The sequence below is a fragment of the Diceros bicornis genome, chromosome 3 (genome assembly GCF_020826845.1).
Source record: "Diceros bicornis minor isolate mBicDic1 chromosome 3, mDicBic1.mat.cur, whole genome shotgun sequence".
Lineage (NCBI taxonomy): Eukaryota > Metazoa > Chordata > Mammalia > Perissodactyla > Rhinocerotidae > Diceros > Diceros bicornis.
This window is the reverse complement of record NC_080742.1, coordinates 11,325,884-11,349,428: the sequence shown is the minus strand read 5'-3', so window position 1 is coordinate 11,349,428 and position 23,545 is coordinate 11,325,884. Positions and strand designations below refer to the sequence as shown.

The 23,545-nt window shown below is 39.4% G+C and overlaps 1 protein-coding gene across 2 annotated transcripts in view; it reads left to right on the top strand.

Moving 5' to 3' along the window:
• The window catches only part of PRKAR2B (protein kinase cAMP-dependent type II regulatory subunit beta), a 108,602-nt gene that overhangs the window by 54,841 nt on the left and 30,216 nt on the right, over positions 1–23,545 (top strand). For both annotated transcript variants that reach the window (XM_058523382.1, XM_058523387.1), the window contains exons 3-4: positions 12,281–12,333; positions 23,462–23,545. In XM_058523382.1, the coding sequence (XP_058379365.1) occupies positions 12,281–12,333; positions 23,462–23,545 (137 nt within the window). The remainder of the gene's footprint in view (positions 1–12,280; positions 12,334–23,461) is intronic.

The window sequence follows — 23,545 nt, the reverse complement described above, 5'->3', positions numbered from 1 at the left end:
GGGATCAAAATGTGAGCTTCTGTATTTTGGACATGTTCTCCAAATGCCTTTGCTCTGTGAATTAAAATTGATGATTATCACTAATGTGTCAGAGCAGATATAGAGCAAATGACCTGGGCAGAAATGTGAATGAATGGGGGAAGAGGAAAGTCTGCTGACTTCTCATTGTACCTCTTCCCTTTACTTAGCTATAACTAGTGTATCCTCGTACTAGTGTTTCTCAATCTTATTTTTGTTATCACCTCTCCCCCAAGTCTTTTTAGACGTTTTCTTCCTAATTGCCCCCAATGAGTTTTTAAATACTGTATATCTGTTTATGTATTGTATGTATATCTGTGCTTTATACGAAGAAAAGAGTAAGGGTTTTTTTGCCCCCTCCCCCAGCTAATCTTCTTGTTTGAGATTGCATGCCTTAAACTAGTATTTGTAAAAAGTAACTTTTTTCCCTTTGTAGGAGGGCATTTCCACTTCAGTAAGCTAAGTTTAACCATATTGAATCAGAACTCTCTTGTCTAATACACCTGTGCTTTTATGATAGCTTTATTTTAAGCTGATTATCATTTAAATAAGTATGCTAAAATCTTAGTGCGTTGAGAACATTGGAAATGTAAATTTTATATATTTTACAGAAGTCAGTATTTTTCTAGGTTAAAGGCTTCGAAACCAGGTAGCCTTTCTGTTCAGGCTATATTTGCTTTTTATTCCCTCAACAAATATTTATTGAGGGTGTACTGTGTGCAAGGCTCTGGGCCAGGTGCTGGGGCCCAGTGGTTCGTGGAGTTCAGTCAGCTCCTTTATTCTTTGTTAGCTTTGTTAAAGCCAACAAGGGTTATGTAAACTTGTCCAATGTAGAGTTGTTTTGACTGTACTGATTTTTATACATTACCAGCAAAGTCTAGTGGGCATTTGGTGAAAAACCCTGGGGGTTGGTGTAACCCCTTGTTTGCGTGATAGGAAAGATACTTGGTCTTTGTCCAGGGTGCCTGGCACAGAGCTTCTAAAATCTTGAAATCTCCTGAGTGATAAGAGTTTCTTTGATGTGCTAATGAGGTGACTCTTGGGGCCGGCCCAGTGGCTTAGCGGTTGAGTGTGCATGCTCCGCTGCTGGCGGCCCAGGTTCGGATCCCGGGCGCGCACGGACACACTGCTTCTCCGGCCATGCTGAGGCCACGTCCCACATACAGCAACTAGAAGGATGTGCAGCTATAACATACAACTATCTACTGGGGCTTTAGGGGGAAAAAATAAATAAATAAAAATCTTTAATGAGGTGACTCTTGGCTGAGGGGCTCCTAGATAGCTTCAGGATGGGGGCTGGTGGCAAGAAAGACCAAACCTTTGTTAGAAGCTTGGAACTTTCAGGCCCCACCCCCAACCTCAGGGAAGGGGAAAGGAGCTGGAGATTGAGTTAATCACCAATGGCCAATGATTTAGTCTGTCATGCCTAGGTAATGAAACCTCCATAAAAACCCCTAAACGACAGAGTTCAGAGAGCTTCTGGGTTGGTGAACACATCGAGGTGCTGGAAGGATGGTGTACCCAGAGAGGGCATGGAGGCTGTGTGCCCCTGTCCTGGTATCTTGCCTGTGTATCTCTTCCATTTTCTGAGTTATATCCTTTATAATAAACCAGTAATAGTAAGGCAAGCATTTTCGTGAGTTCTGATAATAATTGTAGTGAATTATTGAACCTGAGGAGGGGGTCTTGGGAATCTCCAATTTATAGTTGGTTGGTCAGAAGAATGGGTAACCTGGGAGTTGCGATTGGCGTCTGAAATGGGGGCAGTCTTGTGGGACTGAGGCCTTTAACTTGTGGGATCTGACGCTGACTCCAGGTAGATAGTATCAGAATTGAATTGATCGATACCCAGTGGGTGTCAGAGAGTTGGAGAAGTGGTATTGGAAAAGACAACATGTATTTGGTGTCAGAAGGTAAAAAAACCACTTACCCCTTGTCTATCACATTATATATATATAATGAAAAGATTGAGGGCCAAGCCATAGAAGATGCAGTCAATATACTTCTCACTTTCCTGTTCTGTCCTACAAACCATGACAGGTGTCTGGCTACACCAATGCACATTACGCTGTCTGCAAGGTAAGAATCTACTTAAAATCTTGGGTCATTCTAGATGACTAATGTGTTATCCAAATACGTATATACACAATGTCGGGGGAAGAGGGGGAATCCCCCTCTGCCCTTTTCCTTAAGGTTCTTATGGCTGGCCAAATAATTAACAAGACAGGTTAGCAGGAGAAAATAATACCAAGTTTAATAACATGTATACATGGGAGAAACTCAGAAATGAGCAACTCGTCCCTCTGTCTAAGCTGCTTGCTTAAGTATTGCAGCTAAAGGCGAGGAACGTGTTGGGGGTGGGTAGTGGTCTGGGACTTCAGAGGGCAGGAAGACAGTTCTTTTCAGGGTCATCTATAGATAATGTGGTCAGGGAGAGACAGAGTTTTTGATAAAAGGGGCTTGGTGCCTTTCGTATTGTAACCTCTATCCTACATTATCTTTACAGCCATCATGATAGAAGATCTGTTCCAGGAAGGAGTCACCATGTCAAATTCTTTAGGCAGTTAGTGGGGGAGGTCAAATGTCCCTCAGAGAAAACAATCAAAGTAAAGAGATATATTTCAGGGTGGCCAAATCTTGATCTCCCACAGTCCCGCCTTTGAAACTAAAAGTTTCACAGTCCTTTTGAAACTTAAAGAAGTTTCATAGTCCAGAAGCTGAGTTGGTAGATTGTTTCATCTCACTGAACACATTTCTTAGTCCTGATAGTAGATCAGTTCAATTAAGTTCCTTTTGGAAGGTGCTGATGCAGGTGGGCTCTCAAGGTTTCGCCTATATTATGGAAGCAAGCAATCAAGTATTTAATAGAAGCATTTCTGTGTAAACGAAAGAAAAACAAGGTTAGTGGTTGGAGCAAGTTATAAAGCAGTTTCTGAGTTAGAGGACAGCCAGTGAAGGTTTTAGATGTCAGCGTGAAAGCATCTTTTACAGTTTAAAATGTCTCTGATGGTGTTGTCAGGTCATCTCTCAAGTTTATATCAAGTCCATCAGCTTCAGTTTGTAAGGCTTCAGGAAAAAGGGCAGGTTCAGTTTTCAGTGATTTGAAATGAAAATGATGGAAAAAATCAAAAACGTTAGTTTGGACATCTGTAGCCAGATATTTCAGGAGACTAGAAGAAATCAGGATCCAGTCCCGTCAACAGATATAAAACAAACACCTCAAAAGACAGACACAACTAGGATCTAATATCCGCAAATGTATACTATAGTTTTTACTGAAATATAATTTTTCTTTCTAAAATCACCCTCATTTTTATCAAAGATAGCCAAATGAAAACTAACTAGTTTGCAAAATAAGTCTAGTTCCAATAGAGTTGGCCCAATTATTTACATAAGTACAGCAAGAATAGCAATTGATCACATAGGCTCTTTTAAATCTGTTTTGCTGGAACTTTTTATAAGGAATCTCACATTGAACTTCAAAGGCCTCTCGAGGCCAGGAAAGCCAAGCCAAGGATTTTGTCATCAGACTTTGCCTGTAATACCTACAGATTTGGGTGAATTCCTCTCTTCCGAGGTTCCCCCAAAATATTTCGAGGTTCCTTGTGCCTGCCAGATAAGTGACATTCTTTACTTATCCTGGTAAGTGCTACTTGGAACATAAGGTACCAGGCCAATATTTCCACGTGGCTTTATTCCGTAAAGTCCAATCTTCATTCCTCAAAAGCTGTATGGTTATATCGCAAATATGATGTTCCAGTCACAGCCTTGGTAATATAACCAGTGTTTCCAATTGTGTCGTGTTATAAGGAGAACAGATTCTTATTGAACTTATGCAGATAACTATATTGCCATGAAAACAACAATACTCACTTACTAAGAGTTTCCAAATTCGAGGGATCACATAGAGAGAAAAAGATAAATATTTCAATTTTACTTACAAAAATATCATTTACCAAATTGTTATAAGTCATAGCTAGCTCAGGAGAAAAGAGAAAAAGTTTTCCTTAAATCTGAAAAAACAAGACATTAAAAATTCAGCAATACTTCAAATGAAAAATCATAAAAATTATAATCATCTTTATCAGTTCGTTTAGTCCTGTATAATCCATTCTTGATCCCAATCTTTTTGTTAGCAGCTTCATGAAGTTATCAGTCTCTCCATCAGATTTTCATAATTTCTTACCCAGTTCAATTTTATGATCAGTAAGTTTATCAGAAACCTGTGTTCGTGTAAATGTCAGAGTCCTTTTTATGAATTTTTTTGAAGTTGAAACATTTTGCAAAAGCATTAGAGCAAAGAAATAAGTCTGTAAACAACAAGACCTCAAAATGGCAATTGACAGAGAAATTTGGTTAATTTTTTGACATACAACACTTTAAAATAATAATAACCAGAATTATGACTGATAACCAGGACAAATCAGAATTTCAGTAATGTTAGACAATTTTAAAACACCTATATCAATAACATTTACCCACATAATACCACCTAAGCAGGCTGATCATCACTTGTCTGACAATGCTTTCCATGTAATTTAACATACTGAATAAGCCTAATAAGTTTAGTATCTTTCTCCTTATAGGAAGAGAGCAAATTTCTTTGAGAAGTTCCAGGGCCCTTTGAAAATTCTCAAAGAAAAAAAGTAAAAAAAAGACTTTATTTAAGATATGAATTTTGGGGAGCTTGTCAAAAATATAAACGGTCAAAGCAAACAGAGCATTAACAGTCCAAAAAGCCTTAATAGAGAGATTTCAGTCTTTTGAACACAGGAAATTATTTTAACAGGTTTTTTTTTAGGTAGACTTACTCAAAGGTAAAGAAAAATCTTTTATAACCTCTTTATCAAGTTCAAGAAAATTATCTTTTTAAGAGAAATAAGACCAAATTATAATTTTGCACCAGCTTACTTCTGATATTAAAACTCATTTACTTAATTAAATTTATTTTAATCTTAGCCAACTTGACCATGCAAAAACTCCTTTTCCAGAATTCCTCTTCTACAAACCTATAACTTTCCTTGTACACAGACATGTTTTTCTTAATTTTTTTAGTAGCTTCAATCATATATACTAATTAGGAATTTTAACCCTTAGAAACCTTAATTTGTAAGTAAAAACTAAGTAAACAATTATAAACTTTCTTTTACATTAGTATCTTGTGGCTTGGAAAATTTATAAACACTTCATAATTTCTAGAAATATGTTACTTTATAGTACAATCTTTTAATAAAACACATGTTTACCAATAGATCCAAAACACCTTTTAGTTTTCCTGTAATGAAAAGCCAAAAGTAGACAAATGTACATTTAGCAATCAATGTCTAATATCTTATCTTATTTGAAAATGATGATACTCAGAGAATTTTTATCATAAATTTAGCAAAACTCTAAAGTTTTAAGTCACCAAAAAGAGTTTGGAAGCTGTAACCACCATAACACATAATTATTGTTTAAAGTTCATCCAACATTTATCTTTTTTACAACTATTTAGTTACTTATTCCCAATAATTATTTAGATTGCCTACAAGACTTCATAAGACTTCAGATAAAATTAGCCATCATTTAAATTACTATTTTTGTTAACCAGTTCTGTAATAGAAATAACATCAGTTGTTTTCTACAAAATTTCATGTAAATTTTATCACCTCTTATACCTTTATACATAGTTATCATTAAAATTTTTATCAATAGGTCTTGGTCTTCTAATTTTGGACAAGGGAAGCATTCCCAGTCAGACATTTTAAAACATACTCAGGCAAAGTTGATGTAACCTCTTTATATAAAATTAGCTCAAACATTCCAACCTTTATAATCTTATCAACACTTCCACTTTTACATGTTCTCAATTCAGTTGTAACCTGAGTCAAGGTCTTAAGGCTAGTCAAATTTTTCCCTTCCTTTTTCTGGCCTTTTCTTAGGTACCAAATAAATAATTATGTGAGAGCTCTCAAAACATTTTTTTTTCCCCAATTTAGAAGTTTTTCCAATTCAAAGGATCTGTCGTCTGGCCATTGACAAGTGGGATCTTCATTTGTATATTTATTCCAAAAGTGACTCGATCCAATAAGCCTTTTTAAGGAAAGACCCGGAGGTAACTTTCCGTGCTTAGAATAAATCTTTACCATGGACGCAAGAGGCATCCCTGGTGAGGGCGCAGATGATGTAGCCCCCACGATCCACAGAATTCACTCCCAAAGATATTCAGAGAAAGTAAAGACCTTCATTGCACAGGCGGTAAGGATGGTGTAGTGAAAACAGTGTCTCCGGTCTCCCACAATAGTGTGGGACGCCTCCAGTCACAAACCGGCTAATCTGTGACACCAGGCAGGTGATACTGGAATGGGATTTTTCCAGCACTAACAAGCAACGAAGGTTAAAACGACAAAAGCCCTTATGGACTGGGCCCTTCATGACAAACTCCCCTGCGAGCTTGGCACAGCCGGACAAAGAGACAGTTTGGAACCCCAGTCTACTCGACTGGCCACCAAGGTGCACTCCAGTAAATGCACCTTCTGTATGGTGGAGACCAAGGAGAATATTCTCACTGGTCACAAAGCCAAGTTCTCAGGACACAGAACAAGACAGAGACTACTCTGGGAGGAAAAGGGATCAAGATCAAAACCAAGAGTACTCTACCAAATTTAAACCAAGAGTCACTAAAAGCACAAGAAACTAGTTTTGCAAATATTTTCTCCTGCCAATCTAAATTTATAAAGAGAAAAAATTCTCACCACTTCCTTCCGCCGGAGCCCGCAGATAGAGATTCTGGGAGGCTGACATGGTAAGAAGTCTTACCTTTTGCCGGCTTTCATCAGGCGTTCCCATATCTCACCATCTGCAGTAGTCCAGGGAGAAGGCAGGTCTTCCAGCCAGAGAAGGCAACTTGCCAGCCAGTGTGGATCCTGCCGACTACGCCAAAACTGTCGGGGGGGGGGGAAAGAGGGAGAAGCCCCCTCTGCCCTTTTCCTTAAGGTTCTTATGGCTGGCCAAATAATTAACAAGACAGGTTAGCAGGAGAAAATAATACCAAGTTTAATAACATGTATACATGGGAGAAACTCAGAAATGAGCAACTCGTCCCTCTGTCTAAGCTGCTTGCTTAAGTATTACAGCTAAAGGCAAGGAACGTGTTGGAGGTGGGTAGTGGTCTGGGACTTCAGAGGGCAGGAAGACAATTCTTTTCAGGGTCATCTATAGATAATGTGGTCAGGGAGAGACAGAGTTTTTGATAAAAGGGGCTTGGTGCCTTTCCTATTGTAACGTCTATCCTACATTATCTTTACAGCCATCATGATAGAAGATCTGTTCCAGGAAGGAGTCACCATGTCACATTCTTTAGGCAGTTAGTGGGGGAGGTCAAATGTCCCTCAGAGAAAACAATCAAGGTAAAGACATATATTTCAGGGTGGCCAAATCTTGATCTCCCACAACAACATAACAGGAAAACCTCAGTATAGGGTTCACTTTAAGACTTTGTCCCTCACTACTGGGTAATTGCCAAACAAAGAATGGAGTATACAGTTTCACGCTCAATTTTAGACTGCCCAGGAGGGATGGGGTGAATACATTTCAGAAAGAATATGAGGCAGCTCAAGTTATCTGGAGGCTTTGGTTTGAGGGTCCATCCAGGCATAGAGCCTTCCATTCGTTGTACAGATATTTACTGAGCTCCTAATCCCTGTGCCAGGCCCCTTGGTGACAAGACAAAAGGTCCTTATTTTCACTCATCCTGTCTGTCTGCATTTCTTGGACAAACAGTGTAGGGCATTTTAACAAAGAACAACTATTCATTCATTCATTCATTCTACTTCTGTTTGTTTGAGAGTCTATGATACAGGTAGACTATTGGGGGATATTTAAAAGAGGCATCATCTCTGCCCCCAAGGACCTTGCAAGCTTGTGTGTTCATCAGTCAGTCACTCATTCAAATATTGTGCATTGAGCCAGGCAGTGCAACAGGTCAGTGCTAGGAAAATATAGAAATGAACGAGAGCACACAGTCAGTCCCTGAAGGGCTGCAAGTTTGGGCCTGGAGGGGCGAACAGACAGTAACATCTTTAGTAAGGTGTGGTAAGTGATCCTAATGAGCTCTGCCCCCAGTGTTGGGACAGTGCAAAGTGGGCACCAAAGTGGGGTTTCCTGAATAGGCTCTGTGTAGGTGTGGGTGAACATGTGACTCTTGATCTGGCTTTTTAGTTGGGGCTGGAGAGAAGGGATGTCTTGGAGAGGAGAATGTGGAGGGCATTCCAATCAGAGGAAACAGTGTAAGGGAAGAGAAGAAGGTGTGAGTTACCACGGCAGTGTACAAAACTGCAAATGGTGTGTTTTGATTTGGGTATAGGAGGGGGGTAGTTGATGAATTTCAATATAGTGAAACAATTGCACATAAATGCCAAGAAGTAAACCTTGTAATATTGGCACAATAAATGGTTCAATGAAATGGATAGCCCAGAAACAAACACACACACAAGTGATAAAGTAGGTATCACACATCAGAAAGGTGTTAAATAATACTGGGATAATTGGTGAGATGTTTAGAAAAATAATAGATTCTTACTCTCGATGATTTTTAGTCAGAGTTTAGGGGCTTGAAATTTAGAAATTAGAGGATTAAGATTACCCTCTGTGAATTAAAATTTAAGATCAACATTAATGGGTCAGAGGCTATGTATATATAACAAGTTCCCTTAAAGAACCAGATATCTTGCCTACTGGGTCACCTCATTGAATGGACTGATCCCAGAGCATGGCTGACTTCCTGGGCCCCACGCTCACGAGGACCTTGAGTTTGGTTTAATGTTCTGCTGTTGCCCTCTTGAAATACTTAATTGTGATTGTGGGGCCTATGTTTTCATTTTGCACTGAGCCCTGCAAATTATGTAGCAGTCTTCCCTGTGAGGCTGGTCATCCACAGAAACAGAAAGTTAGAGAGCCAAGCTTTAGACACAGATGTACTCATGCCTTTTGGAGAGTTGAAGCCAACACAAAGTGTCAGGGCCACATCAGCAGGACCTTCTGGATTGTGTATGCGAGTGCCTCAGGCTGTCTCAGACGGATGCCATTAAACGTTCAATTTATTTGGCAAACTCTCTTCCTCCCATTTCTTTGTCACCAAGCAGCCTTGTAATTGTGATTTGGCTTCTTCTGTGGTCTTCCTGCAGGGAGAGAGCTGGCAGGTCATGCTGACTCCATACTTCATTCGGGAAGTTAGTTACTCATTTGGCATTCTGGTGCTGCGCATCAGTGAGGCTCTTTAATGGGAGCCCGCCCCTGAGAGACAGGTCCCCTTCTGTTAGATTCTGAGACAGAAGGCTGAAGGCCCAGCATTGTGCTGGGGAGTACACCAAAGCAGTCAAGTGCGGAAGAGTGTTAAGAAGAAGGGCTTTGGAGCCAGCCAGACAATCCTGTGTGATCTTGGCCAAGATACATAACCTCTCTATGCCCTAGCCTCTCTTCTCTCACGTAGTGATTTAACACCTATCTTAGGGTTGTTGTGAGATGGAATGAGAAATATGCACTAGGTCAGGGATGCTCAACCTCAGCACTATTGACGTTTTGGGCCAGGTAATTCTTTGTTGTGGGGAGGGATTGCTGTCCTGTGCATTGTTGGAGGTTTAGCAGTATCTCTGGCCTCCCCGCCCCTGCCCAGTAGCTAGTAGCTTCTCCTTAAACCCTCACGGTTGTGAAATCAAAATGTCTCCAGACATTGCCAAATATCCTCTCTGGGGCACAATTGGCCTTAGGTCTGAATCACTGGTCTAGGTACATGGAGCAGTGTCTGGGGAACAGAAAGCTAGCCCCAGGTTTTATAATAATGTAACGGCAGTACTAACGATGCTAATACTCTTGGTGCCATCCTGAGGCCCCATAAAAGACATTTATCAGCCTGGCCTCTGTTCTTTAAATTTCTACATCTATGTCAGAATAAAGTCCATAGAGATTAAAGAGTAAATGTAAAAAAATCTACCTTTAGAAAACTAAAAGAAAAGTAACAAATCTTTAGATTTGCAAATAAAGGAAAGGTTTCCAAGCTCAAAAGCAGTGGTTCTTTTGTGATGTTTAACAGTGGGTTTAAGTCATATTGGGGAATTTTCTTCCATGATCTCACTACATTAAAAATAAACAAACAGGGGCCGGCCCAGTGGCACAAGCAGTTAGGTGCGCGCGCTCCGCTGCGGCGGCCCGGGGTTCGCTGGTTCGGATCCCGGGCGCGCACCGACGCACTGCTTGGTAAGCCATGCTGTGGCGGCGTCCCATATAAAGTGGAGGAAGATGGGCACCGATGTTAGCCCAGGGCCGTCTTCCTCAGCAAAAAAAAAGAGGAGGATTGGCCGATGTTAGCTCAGGGCTCATCTCCTCACAAAAAAAAAAAAAAGAACAAACATGCATAATCTGTAAAAACTTTGTAATTATAGTTAAAAAGCAAACTGGATAAAACAATTGTGAGAAATATAACAGACAAAGTAGTATTAAGAACCTGGTATAGGGCCAGCCCTGATGGCCTAGTGATTTCGCTTTGGTGGCACGGGTTTGGTTCCCGGGCATGGACCTACATGACTCGTCTGTTAGTGGCCGTACTGGGGCGTTTTTGGTGGCAGCTCACGTAAAATAAAGAGGAAGATTGGCAACAGATGTTAGCTCAGGGCAAATCTTCTTCAGCAAAAAAAAAAAAGAAAAGAAAAGAAACTGGTATAGAGTCAGCCCTGATGGCCTAGTGGTTAAAGTTTGGCGCTCTCACTACTGTGGCAGCCTGGATTTGGTTCCTGGTTGCGGAACTACACCACTCATCTGTCAGTAGCCATGCTGTGGCAGCAACTCACATAGAAGAACTACTAGGACTTACAACTAAGATATACAACCATGCACTGGGGCTTTGGGGAGTGCGGGGGGTGGGGGCGGGGAAGAAGATTGGCAACAGATATTAGCTCAGGGCGAATCTTTCCCTGAAAAAAAAAAAGGTTTCTTAAAAAAAAGAAAGTTGGGGGGGGCACCCGGCCCAGTGGCGTAGCAGTTATTAAGTTCACATGTTCTGCTTCAGTGGCCCGGGGTTTGCCAGTTCAGATCCTGAGGGTGGACCTACTCACCACCGCTCATCAAGCCATGCTGAGGCGGCATCCCACATAGAAGAACTAGAAGGACCTACAACTAGGATATACAACTATGTTCTGGGGCTTTGGGGAGAAAAAAGAAAAAGAGGAAGATTGGCAACAGATGTTAGCTCAGGGCCAATCTTCCTCAAAAAAAAAAAAAACCAAATACATACATAAATTCCCCATACATAAGGACAAATGAGGAAATAGAGTCAACCTAAAAACATTTGAAAATTTTTCTAATTCAATAACAATTAAAAATTTTTAATCCTTTTTTCATATAAGTTGGCAAAGATTTTAAGCAATAACATCTAGTTCCATTGTACAGTTTGCAGTCTTCTGACACGTTCTTTGTAGGGCAGTGGATGGGTACAACCACTCTGGAGAGAAACTCAGTGATAAGTATGCCTTAAAAATTGTCATACCTGTTAGCCCGCAAAATAACATTTGGAAATAATTCCTACGGCATAATTTGAAATGTAGACAAGTATTTATGCATGAAGATGTTTATTGCAAGGTTGTTTTAATAGAAGCCAGCTAAATGTCTAGCATTAGGGGAGTGATTAATTACAGCTTATGATAAATAATAAGCAGCCCTTAGAACAATATTTACAAAATGTTTCTTGTGGCATGCAAAATTCTTACAGTGTTAAATGAAAAAAATAGGTTTTAAAATTGCATATGTAATATAAGGTCAACTCTGAATAAAGCCTGGAAAGGAATATGCAAAATATGAATAGTATTTGCTCCTCGAAGATTGTATTATGGGTAATTTGTGAAAGTTACTCATAACTATATAATTAAATTGGTCATTTCATGGCAGACTTAGACTTTTTTTGGGTGTCTGTTCTTTTAGGTAATTTTTAGATCTTATGCATTTCTGTAGCTTGGAAATGAAGGTAGAAAAGTTTAAGCTCTGTTTCTCTGAATAAGAAAAAGCAAAAAGCAGGTATCAGCATCTTAAAATACAGCTTTATATTTTAATAAATTACTTATAAATTGCAGTAGGAAACCAGTTTTTGGAGGTAGACTGCCTGCCATGGATGAGGTGAATTAATGCTTTTTTTACACCATGGTATTCTTTTCGTTCATTGATTTTTAAAGATATAGTTATTATAGTATGTTTCTTGATGAAAGAATCTTTAAAATGTTTGTTTTTATTTTTATAGTGTGTGCAGAAGCTTATAATCCTGATGAAGAAGAAGATGATGCAGAGTCCAGGGTATGTAATTCACTGAATAAATTCATTTTAAATTGATACTCCTGTATCAGATAAGGAAAATAATCATAGAAAAGATGTTAACAGGCATATAGGTTAACAGGAGCCATCACGGAATTATCCTGATTGTTTCTTTCCCTGGTCTCATCTCTGATAGCCTACTTCTCCTTCAAGTCTTGAGGATTACATTTATCCAAAGATTGTCTCTCTTTGGATAAAAGGAAAGATGAACATTAAAAGCTCACTGTGATTGTGGTTTTCTTTCTTTTGCAAAATACAGCCTGGTGATGAAAAATGTTTTTAACTGTCTTTCTCATAGTGATAATGTTATTTTTCTTAGACAGTTTTTCTAGTAATGAAAAATACTGGGAAAAAAGCCTTTTGCTCCTACTAATTTATAACAATGGAAGCCTACTCTGAAACAAAAAAAAATCACAGTAAAATTACATGTAAAGTGTTAGTATAGCAGTTTTGTTTTGTTTTTTTTAATCTCTGAGTCTAAGGGTTTGCTCAGGAACTGATTTCTTGGGGGTCCTAATGTTATTGTAAGAACTTGTCCAGTTTGGTTTGAAGTAGTTTTTAAGCTGTGTCCTTTCGCTCTGTTCTATTATTTGTTTAGTAAAAAGTAAACTAAATAAGAGATTACGGTGTCTGGAAATGGCAAGTAATAATTTACCTTTTTTTTGAGTACATACTTTGCAAAAGTTCCCCTTTTCTATTTGGCTTAAAAAATATAAACAAAAATCTATTTCTGTAGCTCTGAAAAATACTTCAAATAAGACTGAGTTTTAATATGGAAAAGCAGGTGCTCCTTCCCTAAGTCACTACTTCATTGAGCTCCCTGAAATACATGTAAAATCCAGTGGCAGAAAGATCAGGAGCCTTACATGACACAGAAAATCTTGAAGGAAATCCCATTTCACTCCCATCCCTGTAGAGAGTCTCAGCGCCAGGGTTGCGTGAGCTCATTTCTCACTATCAGAACGTAAATTATTTTGATAAAGTCCACAAGTCTCAGCCTGAAAATTAGTTGCCTTAGGAATAAGATATCTTTGCTAATGTGTAATGTGCTCTTACCACTCCGTGTAGTCTGAAAAACTAGACCTCCCCTATCGCATACTTGATTTAAGTATCTAGCAGAAACAATAATGGGTAACTGAATGCTTTCTTTGTATTCGTTTATAAATGTACATGATAAAGCTGAGTAATTGAGATAAATTTGATGAACTGGTTTAAATTAGTAAAAATCTGGATTAAATAACATTTTAAAATACAGTTTGAAAACAATATACAGTATCTCATAGACTCGAAAACTGTTAGCTACCGTTTGGTCCAGGAGATAGGTAAAGTGATTTGGCTGGATCTCTCCAACTGATTTCTGACAGTTTTGCTGGGGAAGCCATAACCAGTTAAGATTTCATTTGGCTGCATAAAAGAACCTAATCATATTGATGTAAAAATAAAAAAGAAAATATGGGGAAAAATCATTGGAAATATGCTTGGAAGTCTTATAGAATTCCAGAAAGAGTTAAAACAGCCCAAGCTGTAGCTAAGAACCAGCCCACCTCTGGGGTCCTTCCACAGCAAGGGTGCAGAACTTAGAGTATTATGTTCGAGTCTTTGAAAGGTCTCCCTTACAAATTGGTGGACAACAGTTGCTCTTAGTGCTGTGTCTCTTAGTTCAAAATCCCAGAATTCACACTTCACCAAGAACAGAAACAGCAGGAGAGAGAGGAGGAGAAAAAACTGGGCTTTTGTATGAGGGGTTCATACAAAGTGAATGGGTTGGGGAGAAAGACTTAAGTTGATGAAAGAAGAAAAGCCAGCTGCACGATGGTGTTAAAAAATGATTAAAGAAGACGATTTAGGTGATACAAACAAACTTCATTTCATGAAGTCAGCAGTCTCCATTCCCAAGAGTCCAGAGAAGTGCAGAATGGTGTGGAAGGAAGGAAGCTTTTATAGGGTAAAGAATAAGGAACGGAGGTTGCTGGGAAGATGGCGGCATAGGAGGACTCTGAACTCACCTCCTCTCATGGACATAACAAATTTACAACTCCCTGTGGAAGAATTACCTCCAAGAGAGCACTGGAAACTGGATAAAAAGAACCTACACAACAAAGGACAGCACTGACAGAGGTGGAAGAGGCAGAAATACCTTTCCGCTGAAGAAAAAGCCACACTCTAGCTGCGGCACTTCACGGCCAGGAACGATCTTAAGGTACAAAGCTTTTCCTGGAGGTGTGGGGGATCCAAGCAGGAGAGCTCTGCCACAATAAGCAGCTTTTGAACTCAGCACAACCAAGACGAGTGTTATAATATCTGGCTTTGCTGGCTATTAAAACCAACAGGGAATACCCCCAGAAAAGCTATCGAACATAAGAGAAAGAAAAGCCTGCTCTTAAAAGGCCCATGCACAAATTCACCTGCTCCAGAAACCAACACAAAATCACTAGAAAGAGAAGTGCACAGTCCTTTGGTAAGAGAGACTCACTTGATAAGCTCTGAGCACATCTCAGAGAGGCAGGAGGCTGGTGGGACCACCCCCCGAGGGACTGAGACACTGGACGCAGCCATTATTGTGACCTAGTACATACAGGTGTGCTGACACAGACACTGGCAGATGCCATTTGATTTCTTCCCCTGGCCTGTTAGCGCAGGGGTTTGCCCCACCCACTGGAGCACCAATTTAATCCAGCTCAGCCAGGGCAGGATTAAGGAGTGGGTCCTCCTTGGCAGGGTGAGGCATGTGTGTGAGACAGGACTGCGTTGATGGGGTGTGCGGGCAGCAGGCTTGTCAGCTGCAGCTGATTTGTGCTGTGGGCCTTCTCAGGCAGCCATATAAGAGATCTTCTCCACCTTCCAGCACCTGAAATGACTGTGGGCTGGCATGCATGGGGCCAGCCCCACCCAGCTATGTTCCTGAGAGGGCTGACAACAGCCTCACAGGCCAGAGGCCTGCAGCAGTTGTGAGCCCCTGAGCCTAGCAGCCAGCCACGCTGGGGGCCTGACTCACTTAACAGTAAAACAGTAGCAGGTGTGTGCTGTTAGACCTTGCAGCCAGCTGTGCTGGGGCTCCCCCTGCCCAGTAAAGTGACTAAAGTGACTGTAGCAGCTGCACGCTGCTGAGCCTTACAACCAGCTGGCCAGGGGGCCAGCCTAGCCTCCCCACGTACCTGCAGCAAAAGCAACCCCGCTACAACAGAAGGGCAGACAGGGGACACTCCTGGAACATTTGTAACTGGTGACAAGAGGGAAGCACACTGCTGGGCCTCATAAGGCATCTCTTACGTAAGGCCACCTCTCCAAGATTGGGAGATGTAGTTGATCTACCTAATACGTAGATATAAGCACAGAGAAGTAGGCAAAATGAGGAGACATGAGAATGTGTTCCAAATAAGAGAACAGGACAAATCTTCAGAAAAAGAACTAAACAAAACAGAGATAAACAATCTACCTGATAAAGAATATAAACTATTAGTCATAAGGATGCTCACTGACCTTGGGAGAAGATTAGATGAACAGAGTGAGAACATCAACAAAGAAATGGAAAATGTAAAAAAGAACCATTCAGAACTGAAGAATACAATAATGGAAATGGAATATTCACTAAAGGGACTCAATAGCAGAGTAGATGATAGAGAAGGCATCAGCGAGCTGGATGAAAGAGTAGAGGAATTCACCCAAGCTGAACAGAAAAAAGAATTAAAAAGAATGAGGACAGTCTAAGGGACCTCTGGGACAACATCAAGCACACTAATGTCCATATTATAGGTTTCCCAGAAGAAGAAGAAAGAAACAAAGGAACAGAGACTCTATTTGGAGAAATAATAGCTGAAAACTTTCCTAACCTAAGGAAAGAAACAGATATCCAGGTACAGGAAGCACAGAGAGCACCAAACAAGGTGAAACCAAAGAGGCCCACACCAAGACACATTATAATTAAAATGTCAACAATTAAAGATAAAGAGAGAATCTAAAAACTGCAAGACAAAGGCAACAAGTTACATATTAAGGAAACCCCATAAGGCTATCAGACTTCTCAGCAGAAACCGTATAGGCTAGAAGGGCATGATATATTCAAAGTGCTGAAAGGAAAAAGCCACAGCCAAGGGAATACACTGCCCGGCATGGTTATCATTCAGAACAGAAGAAAAGGTAAAGAGTTTTCCAGACAAGCAAGAACTAAGGAGTTTATCACCAATAAACTGACCTTACAAGAAATGTTAAAGAGACTTATTTAAGTGGAAAAGAAAAGACTACAAATAGGAATAAGAAAATTATCAAAGGAAAAACAAAATCACCGATAAAGGCAAATATACAGTAAAAGTAGCAGATCAACCACCTATGTAGCTACTATGAAAGTCGAAAGACAAAAGTACTAAAATCGTCTATTTCCATGAAGAGGTTGAGGGATACACACACACACGAGGTTAAATATGATATTAAAAACATAAAATGTGAGGGGAGGGGAATAAAAAGAGTAGGCCTCTTAGTAAGAGATCAAACTTAAGAGACCATCAACTTAATATAGATTCCTATTTACACAGGTTATTATATATGAATGTCATGGTAATCACAAAACAGAAACCTACATAAATACACAAAAACTTAAGAAAAAGGAACCCAAACATAATTCTAAAGAAAGCCATCAAATCAGAACGTAAGAGAGCAAGAGAAGAAGAAAGGAACAGAGAATTACTAAAACACCCAGAAAAAAAGTAACAAAATGGCAATAAGTAAGTACTTATCAAGAGCTACTTTAAATATCAATGGACTAAATGTTCCAATCAAAAGACATAGGGTGGCTGAATGGATAAAAAAACAAGACCCATATATATGCTGCATACAAGAGACACACTTCAGACCTAAAGACAATCACAAACTGAAAGTGAAGGGATGGAAAAAGTTACTCCCTGCAAATGACAATGCAAAGAAAGTGGGGGTGGCATTAGTTATATCAGACAAAATAGACTTTAACACAAAAACTGTACCAAGAGACAAAGAAGGGCACTACATAATGATAAAAAGAACAGTCCAACAAGAGGACATAAAACTTGTAAATATTTATGCACCCAACTTAGGAGTACCTAAATTTATAAAGCAATTGTTAATAGAAATAAAAGGAGAAATAGTAGCACAATGTAGTAGGGGACTTTAACACCCCACTTACATCAGTGGATAGATCATCCAAACAGAAGATCAATATGAAACATTGGCCTTAAACAACACATTAGACCAGATGGACTTAATAGATATATACAGAACGTTCCATCCAAGAACCGCAGAATACACATTCATTTCGAATGCACATGGAACCTTCTCCAGGATAGATCACATATTAGGGCACAAAACAAATCTTAGTAAATTTAAGAAGATTAAAATAATACCAAGCATCTTTTCTGAACACAACAGTCTAACACTAGAAATCAACTACAAGAAGAAAACTGGAAAAGCCACAAATATGTGGAAATTAAACAAAATGCTATTGAACAACTGTTGGGTCAATGAAGAAATCAAAGGAGAAATCACAAAATATCTGGAGACAAATGACAATACGACATGCCAAAATTGATGGGATACAGCAAGAGCAGTACTAAGAGGGAAGTTTATAGCAATTCAGGCCTACCTCAAGAAACAAGAGGAATCTGAAATAAACAATCTAACAGTGCACCTAAAAGAACTAGAAAAAGGAAAACAAACAAAGCCCCAAATCAGTAGAAGAAAGGAAATAATAAAAATCAGAGCGGAAGTAAATGAAGTAGAGACTAAAAGAACAATAGTAAAAAATCAGTGAAGCTAAGAGCTAGTTCTTTGAAAAGATAAAGAAAATGGACAATCCTTTAGAGGGGAAAAAAAAGATAAGGCTCAAATAAAATCAGAAATGAAAGAGGAGAAATTACAACGGACACCTCAGAAATACAAAGGATTATAAGAGAATACTACGAAAAGCTGTACACCAACAAATCGGATAATCTAGAAGAAATGGATAAATTCTTAGATTCATACAACCTTCTAAAACTGAATCAAGAAGAAATAGAGAATTTGAATAGACCAATCACCAGTAAGGAGACTGAAACAGTAATATACAACCTCCCGAAAAACAAAAGTCCAGGATCAGATGGCTTCCCTGGTGAATTCTACCAAACATTCCAAGAATATTTAATACCTATCCTTGTCATACTCTGCCAAAAAATTGAAGAGGAGGGGAAGCTTCCTACCTCATTCTACAAGGCCAACATTACCCTGATACCAAAACCAGACAAGGACAACACAAAAAAAAGAAAATTACCACCACTATCACTGATGAACATAGACGCAAAAATCCTCAACAAAATACTAGCAAATCAAATACAATAATACATTAAAAAGATCATACACCACGATCAGTAGGATTTATTCCAGAGATGCAGGGATGGTTCGACATCTGCAAATCAATGAATGTGATACACCGCATTAACAAAATGAAGAATAAAAATTGTATGATCATCTTAATAGATGCAGAGAAAACATTTGACAAGATACAGCATCCATTTATGATAAAAACTCTGAATAAAATGGATATAGAAGGAAAGTACCTCAACATAATAAAGGCCATATATGACAAACCCACAGCTAATATCATCCTCAATGGTGAAAAACTGAAAGCTATCCCTCTAAGAACAGGAACCAGACAAGGATGCCCACTTTCACCACTCCTATTTAACACAGTATTGAAAGTCCTAGCTAGACCAATCAAGTAAGAAAAAGAAATAAAAGGGATCCAAATTGGAAAGGAGAAAGTAAAACTGTCACTATCTGCAGATGACATGATTTTGTGTGTAGAAAACTCTAAAGAATCTAAAAAAATGCTATTAGAAATAATAAATACAGTAAAATTGCAGGGTACAAAATCAACATATAAAAATCAGTTGCGTTTCTGTACACTAACAACAAAGTAGCAGAAAGAGAAATTAAGAATACAATCCCATTTACAATCACAACAAAAAGAATAAAATACCTAGGAATAAATTTAACCAAAGAGGTGAAAGACTTGTACATTGAAAACTATAAAACATTGTTGAAAGAAATCAAAGAGAGACAAAGAAATGGAAAAATATTCCATGCTCTTGGATTTGAAGAATTAACATAGTTAAGATGTCCATACTTCCTAAAGCAATCAACAGGTTCAATGCAATCCATATCAAAGTTCTAACAACATTTTTTCACAGAAATAGAACCAAGAATCCTAAAATTTATATGGAACAACAAAAGCCCCCGAATAGCTAAAGGAATCCTGAGAAAAAAGAACAAAGTTGGAGGCATCACACTCCCTGATTTCAAAATATACTACAAAGCTATAGTAACCAAAACATCATGGTACTGGCACAAAAACAGGCACACAGGTCAGTGGAACAAAATTGAGAGCCCAGAAATAAACCCACACATCTATGGACAGCTAATTTTCGACAGGGGAGCCAAGAACATACAATGGAGAAATGAAAGTCTCTTCAGTAAATGGTGTTGAGAAAACTGGACAGCCACATGCAAAAGAATGAAAGTAGACCATTATCTCACACCCTATGCAAAAATTAACTCAAAATGGATTAGAGACTTGAATATAAGACCTGAAACCATAAAACTTCTAGAAAAAACCATGGGCAGTACATTCTTTGACATCGATCTTAGCAGCGTATTTTCGAATACCTTATCTCACCAGGCAAGAGAAACAAAAGAAAAAATAAACAAATCAAACTATGTCAAACTAAAAAGCTTCTGCACAGCAAAGGAAACCATCAACAAAACGAAAAGACAACCTAACAATTGGGAGAAGATATTTGCAAACCGTATATCCGATAAGGAGTTAATATCCAAAATATGTAAAGAACTCATATAACTAAAGAACAATAAACAACCCAATTAAAAAATGGGCAAAAGATCTGACCAGATCTTTTTCCAAAGAAAATATGCAGATGGCCAACAGACAAATGAAAAGATGTTCAACATCACTAGTTAATAGGGAAATACAAATCAAAACTACAATGAGATATCACCTAAAGCCTGTCAGAATGGCTATAATTAACAAGACAAGAAATAACAAGTGTTGGAGAGGATGTGGAGAAAAGGGAACTCTCATACACTGCTGGTGGGAATGCAAACTGCTACAGATACTATGGAGAACAGTATGGAGATTCCTCACAAAGTTAAGAATAGAACTACCATGTGTTCCAGCTATTCCACTGTTGAGTATTTATCCAAAGAACAGAAAAAGACGAAGTCATAAAGATCTGTGCACCCCTATGTTCATTGCAGCGTTGTTCACAATAGCGAAGACTTAGAAACAACCTATGCGCCCATCAAGAGATGAATGGATTAAGAATATGTGGTATATATACACGATGGAATACTACTTAGCTATAAAATAAAATGAAATCTTGCCATATGCAACAACATGGATGGACCTTGAGGGTATTATGCTAAGGGAAATAAGTCAGACGGAAAAAGTCAAATACTGTATGATCTCATTCATGAGTGGAAGATAAAAACAACAACAATAGCAAACAGGGCCGGCCCCGTGGCTTAGCGGTTAAGTGCGCATGCTCCGCTGCCGGCGGCCCGGGTTCGGATCCCGGGCGCGCACCGACACACCGCTTCTCCGGCCATGCTGAGGCCGCGTCCCACATACAGCAACTAGAAGGATGTGCAACTATGACATACAACTATCTACTGGGGCTTTGGGGGGAAATAAATAAATAAATAAAATCTTAAAAAAAAAAAAAAACAATAGCAAACAAACACATAGATACAGAAATTAGATTGGTTGTTACCAGAGGGGAAGAGGAGAAGAAGGACGGCTGAAAGGGTGACAGGGCACATGTGTACGGTGGGGGATGGTAATTAGTCTTTGGGTGGTGAACATGATGTAGTCTACTCAGAAGTCGAAATACAATGATGTACACCTGAAATTTATATAATGTTATAAACCAATGTTACCTCAATAAGTAAATAATAAAAAAAAAGTATAAGGAACAAGGAGAAGAAAAACAGAAAATAAATAAGGAACAAGGAAATAAGTACAGAGCCCAGAGCTGGCTTGGCATTTGGGGGCTGGCTGGATAGACTGCATTTGTGGTCAAGAGGAGCATTTACAGGGACAGGAGAGTTAACCTAAGTTTCAGTTTGCTGACGTGGCACCCTGGGCAGGAACGGCTCCATCTTGGGCCTAGAAAGTCATTTCAACAATGGTGACGTGGTATCCCCAACCTTTTCTCTCTGAGGATAGAGCTTCTCAGCAGGCAAATGTTCATGGTTGCTTCAGTGTAAAGTTCTAGATGGATTTTGTGAAGTGAGAAATAACTTTTTGTTTTGTTTTATTGTGTTAGCCTTCCTTATTTGAAGTAGGAAGAAGTGAATTTTGGTTGGCATGATTTAGTTAATACCCAAATTTTAAAAGTTTCTTGTATAGCAGTGAGTTAGTAGGTATCAGGATCTACGTTTTCTGTGTCCATCTGTCATCTTAGAATCTACTTTGAGATGAGTATTGATTATATAGTAAGCAAAAGTTTGACTATAGCTTACCCATATGGGAAAACATGCAGTGACTTCCTCTCTCACTGGCTGGTAGTCTTTTGTGTAGTACATAAATAGTACACAGATACTGTAAGTTTTCTTGATTCTTCTTCTTCTTCTTTTTTTTTTTTTTTGTGAGGAAGATCAGCCCTGAGCTAACATCCGTGCTAATCCTCCTCTTTTTGCTGAGGAAGACCGGCTCTGAGCTAACATCTATTGCCAATCCTCCTCCTTTTTTTCTTCCCCAAAGCCCCAGTAGATAGTTGTATGTCATAGTTGCACATCCTTCTAGTTGCTGTATGTGGGACACAGCCTCAGCATGGCCGGAGATGCGGTGCGTCGGTGTGCGCCCAGGATCCGAACCCGGGCCGCCAGTAGCGGAGTGCACGCACTTAACCACTAAGCCACCGGGCCAGCCCTTCTTGATTCTTCTTGAGCCTATGATTTTCATTAATTTTTAGCCATCCGAGCTGGGTTTGAAATGCTCATTTTAATTTCCCATTGTGAATTTTGATAATATTCATGGGCACAAAACTCACTGCTGCCCATTCTGGTTGCTCTGATGGTGGGGCCGGCTGACTGAAGAGGTGAGGCTCCTGCTTATCACCTGGTGGTCACTCTGAGTGACCACTAGAACAGGAAAAGGTGGTGTGTAGGTCTCCAGGAGACTGACTCGATGCCTGCTGCTTTTAGGACTCTCTCTTGCCTCTCTAACTCTATATCTAACTCTGACTTTATATTACAAACGACCTGTGTTCACCAAAGAATAGGCCTTTTGGTCTCTGCCCGTTGAGCCTTCTGGTGGTGAAAAGGGACTCTGGGGAGTTGGCAGGCCGCACTTACAGAGGGTATTCTGTCAGTCTTCACCCTCCTGGAATAAAGATTTAGTAGGAATATATAATACCTGGTTTTCTTTGAGCCCATTCTAAAATGAATGCACCAGGACTGGATTCATTTTCCTCAAATCCACACTCTCTTGAGTGGCAGTGCATGGTTGCTGCCTCCCCTCGAAAAATCACTCCCTATGGGGGTAGTTACATAGATTGTGCACAAAAATGTATTTAATCTCTAATGCAAGATGTATGTAAGAATTTACTCGCTTCTGGAGACTTTATTAAGTTTCAGAGGGACGAGCTACATCCTGAAAGAGTATTAAACTCAGTATTAGAGAGTGTCCAACCATATTAAGGAATATTGAAAGAATATTAAAGAATAGAGGCAGTCTCTACATTTCCAACACAGCTGCTGTAATCTGTTGTCCTTTTGTATGTTCCCACTGGCTGGGAGCTTGAGTCGTCAATGATCAGCCAATCACGGACCTTTGCAAAATGAACTTGCCAGTCTGGGGGGAAACACTCTTGGAAGCATTCAGGTGCTGTATTGATGAATGGGCATCACCCCCCTGAGATCAACTGTATTTCTTTCTTCTACTTGGTGGGCTGATAGTTAATATCTGGTCACCTGAAGTGAACCTCAGCACTAACAGTTCTTCCTTCTAACATCTTGCTAGGAAATTTTATCCCTTATGAGTAAGGTGAGTAGACTAATTATTTGTTTATTTTTTAATTTGATGTCCTTTTAGATTATACATCCTAAAACTGATGATCAAAGAAATCGATTACAAGAGGCTTGCAAAGACATCCTGCTGTTTAAGAACTTGGATCCG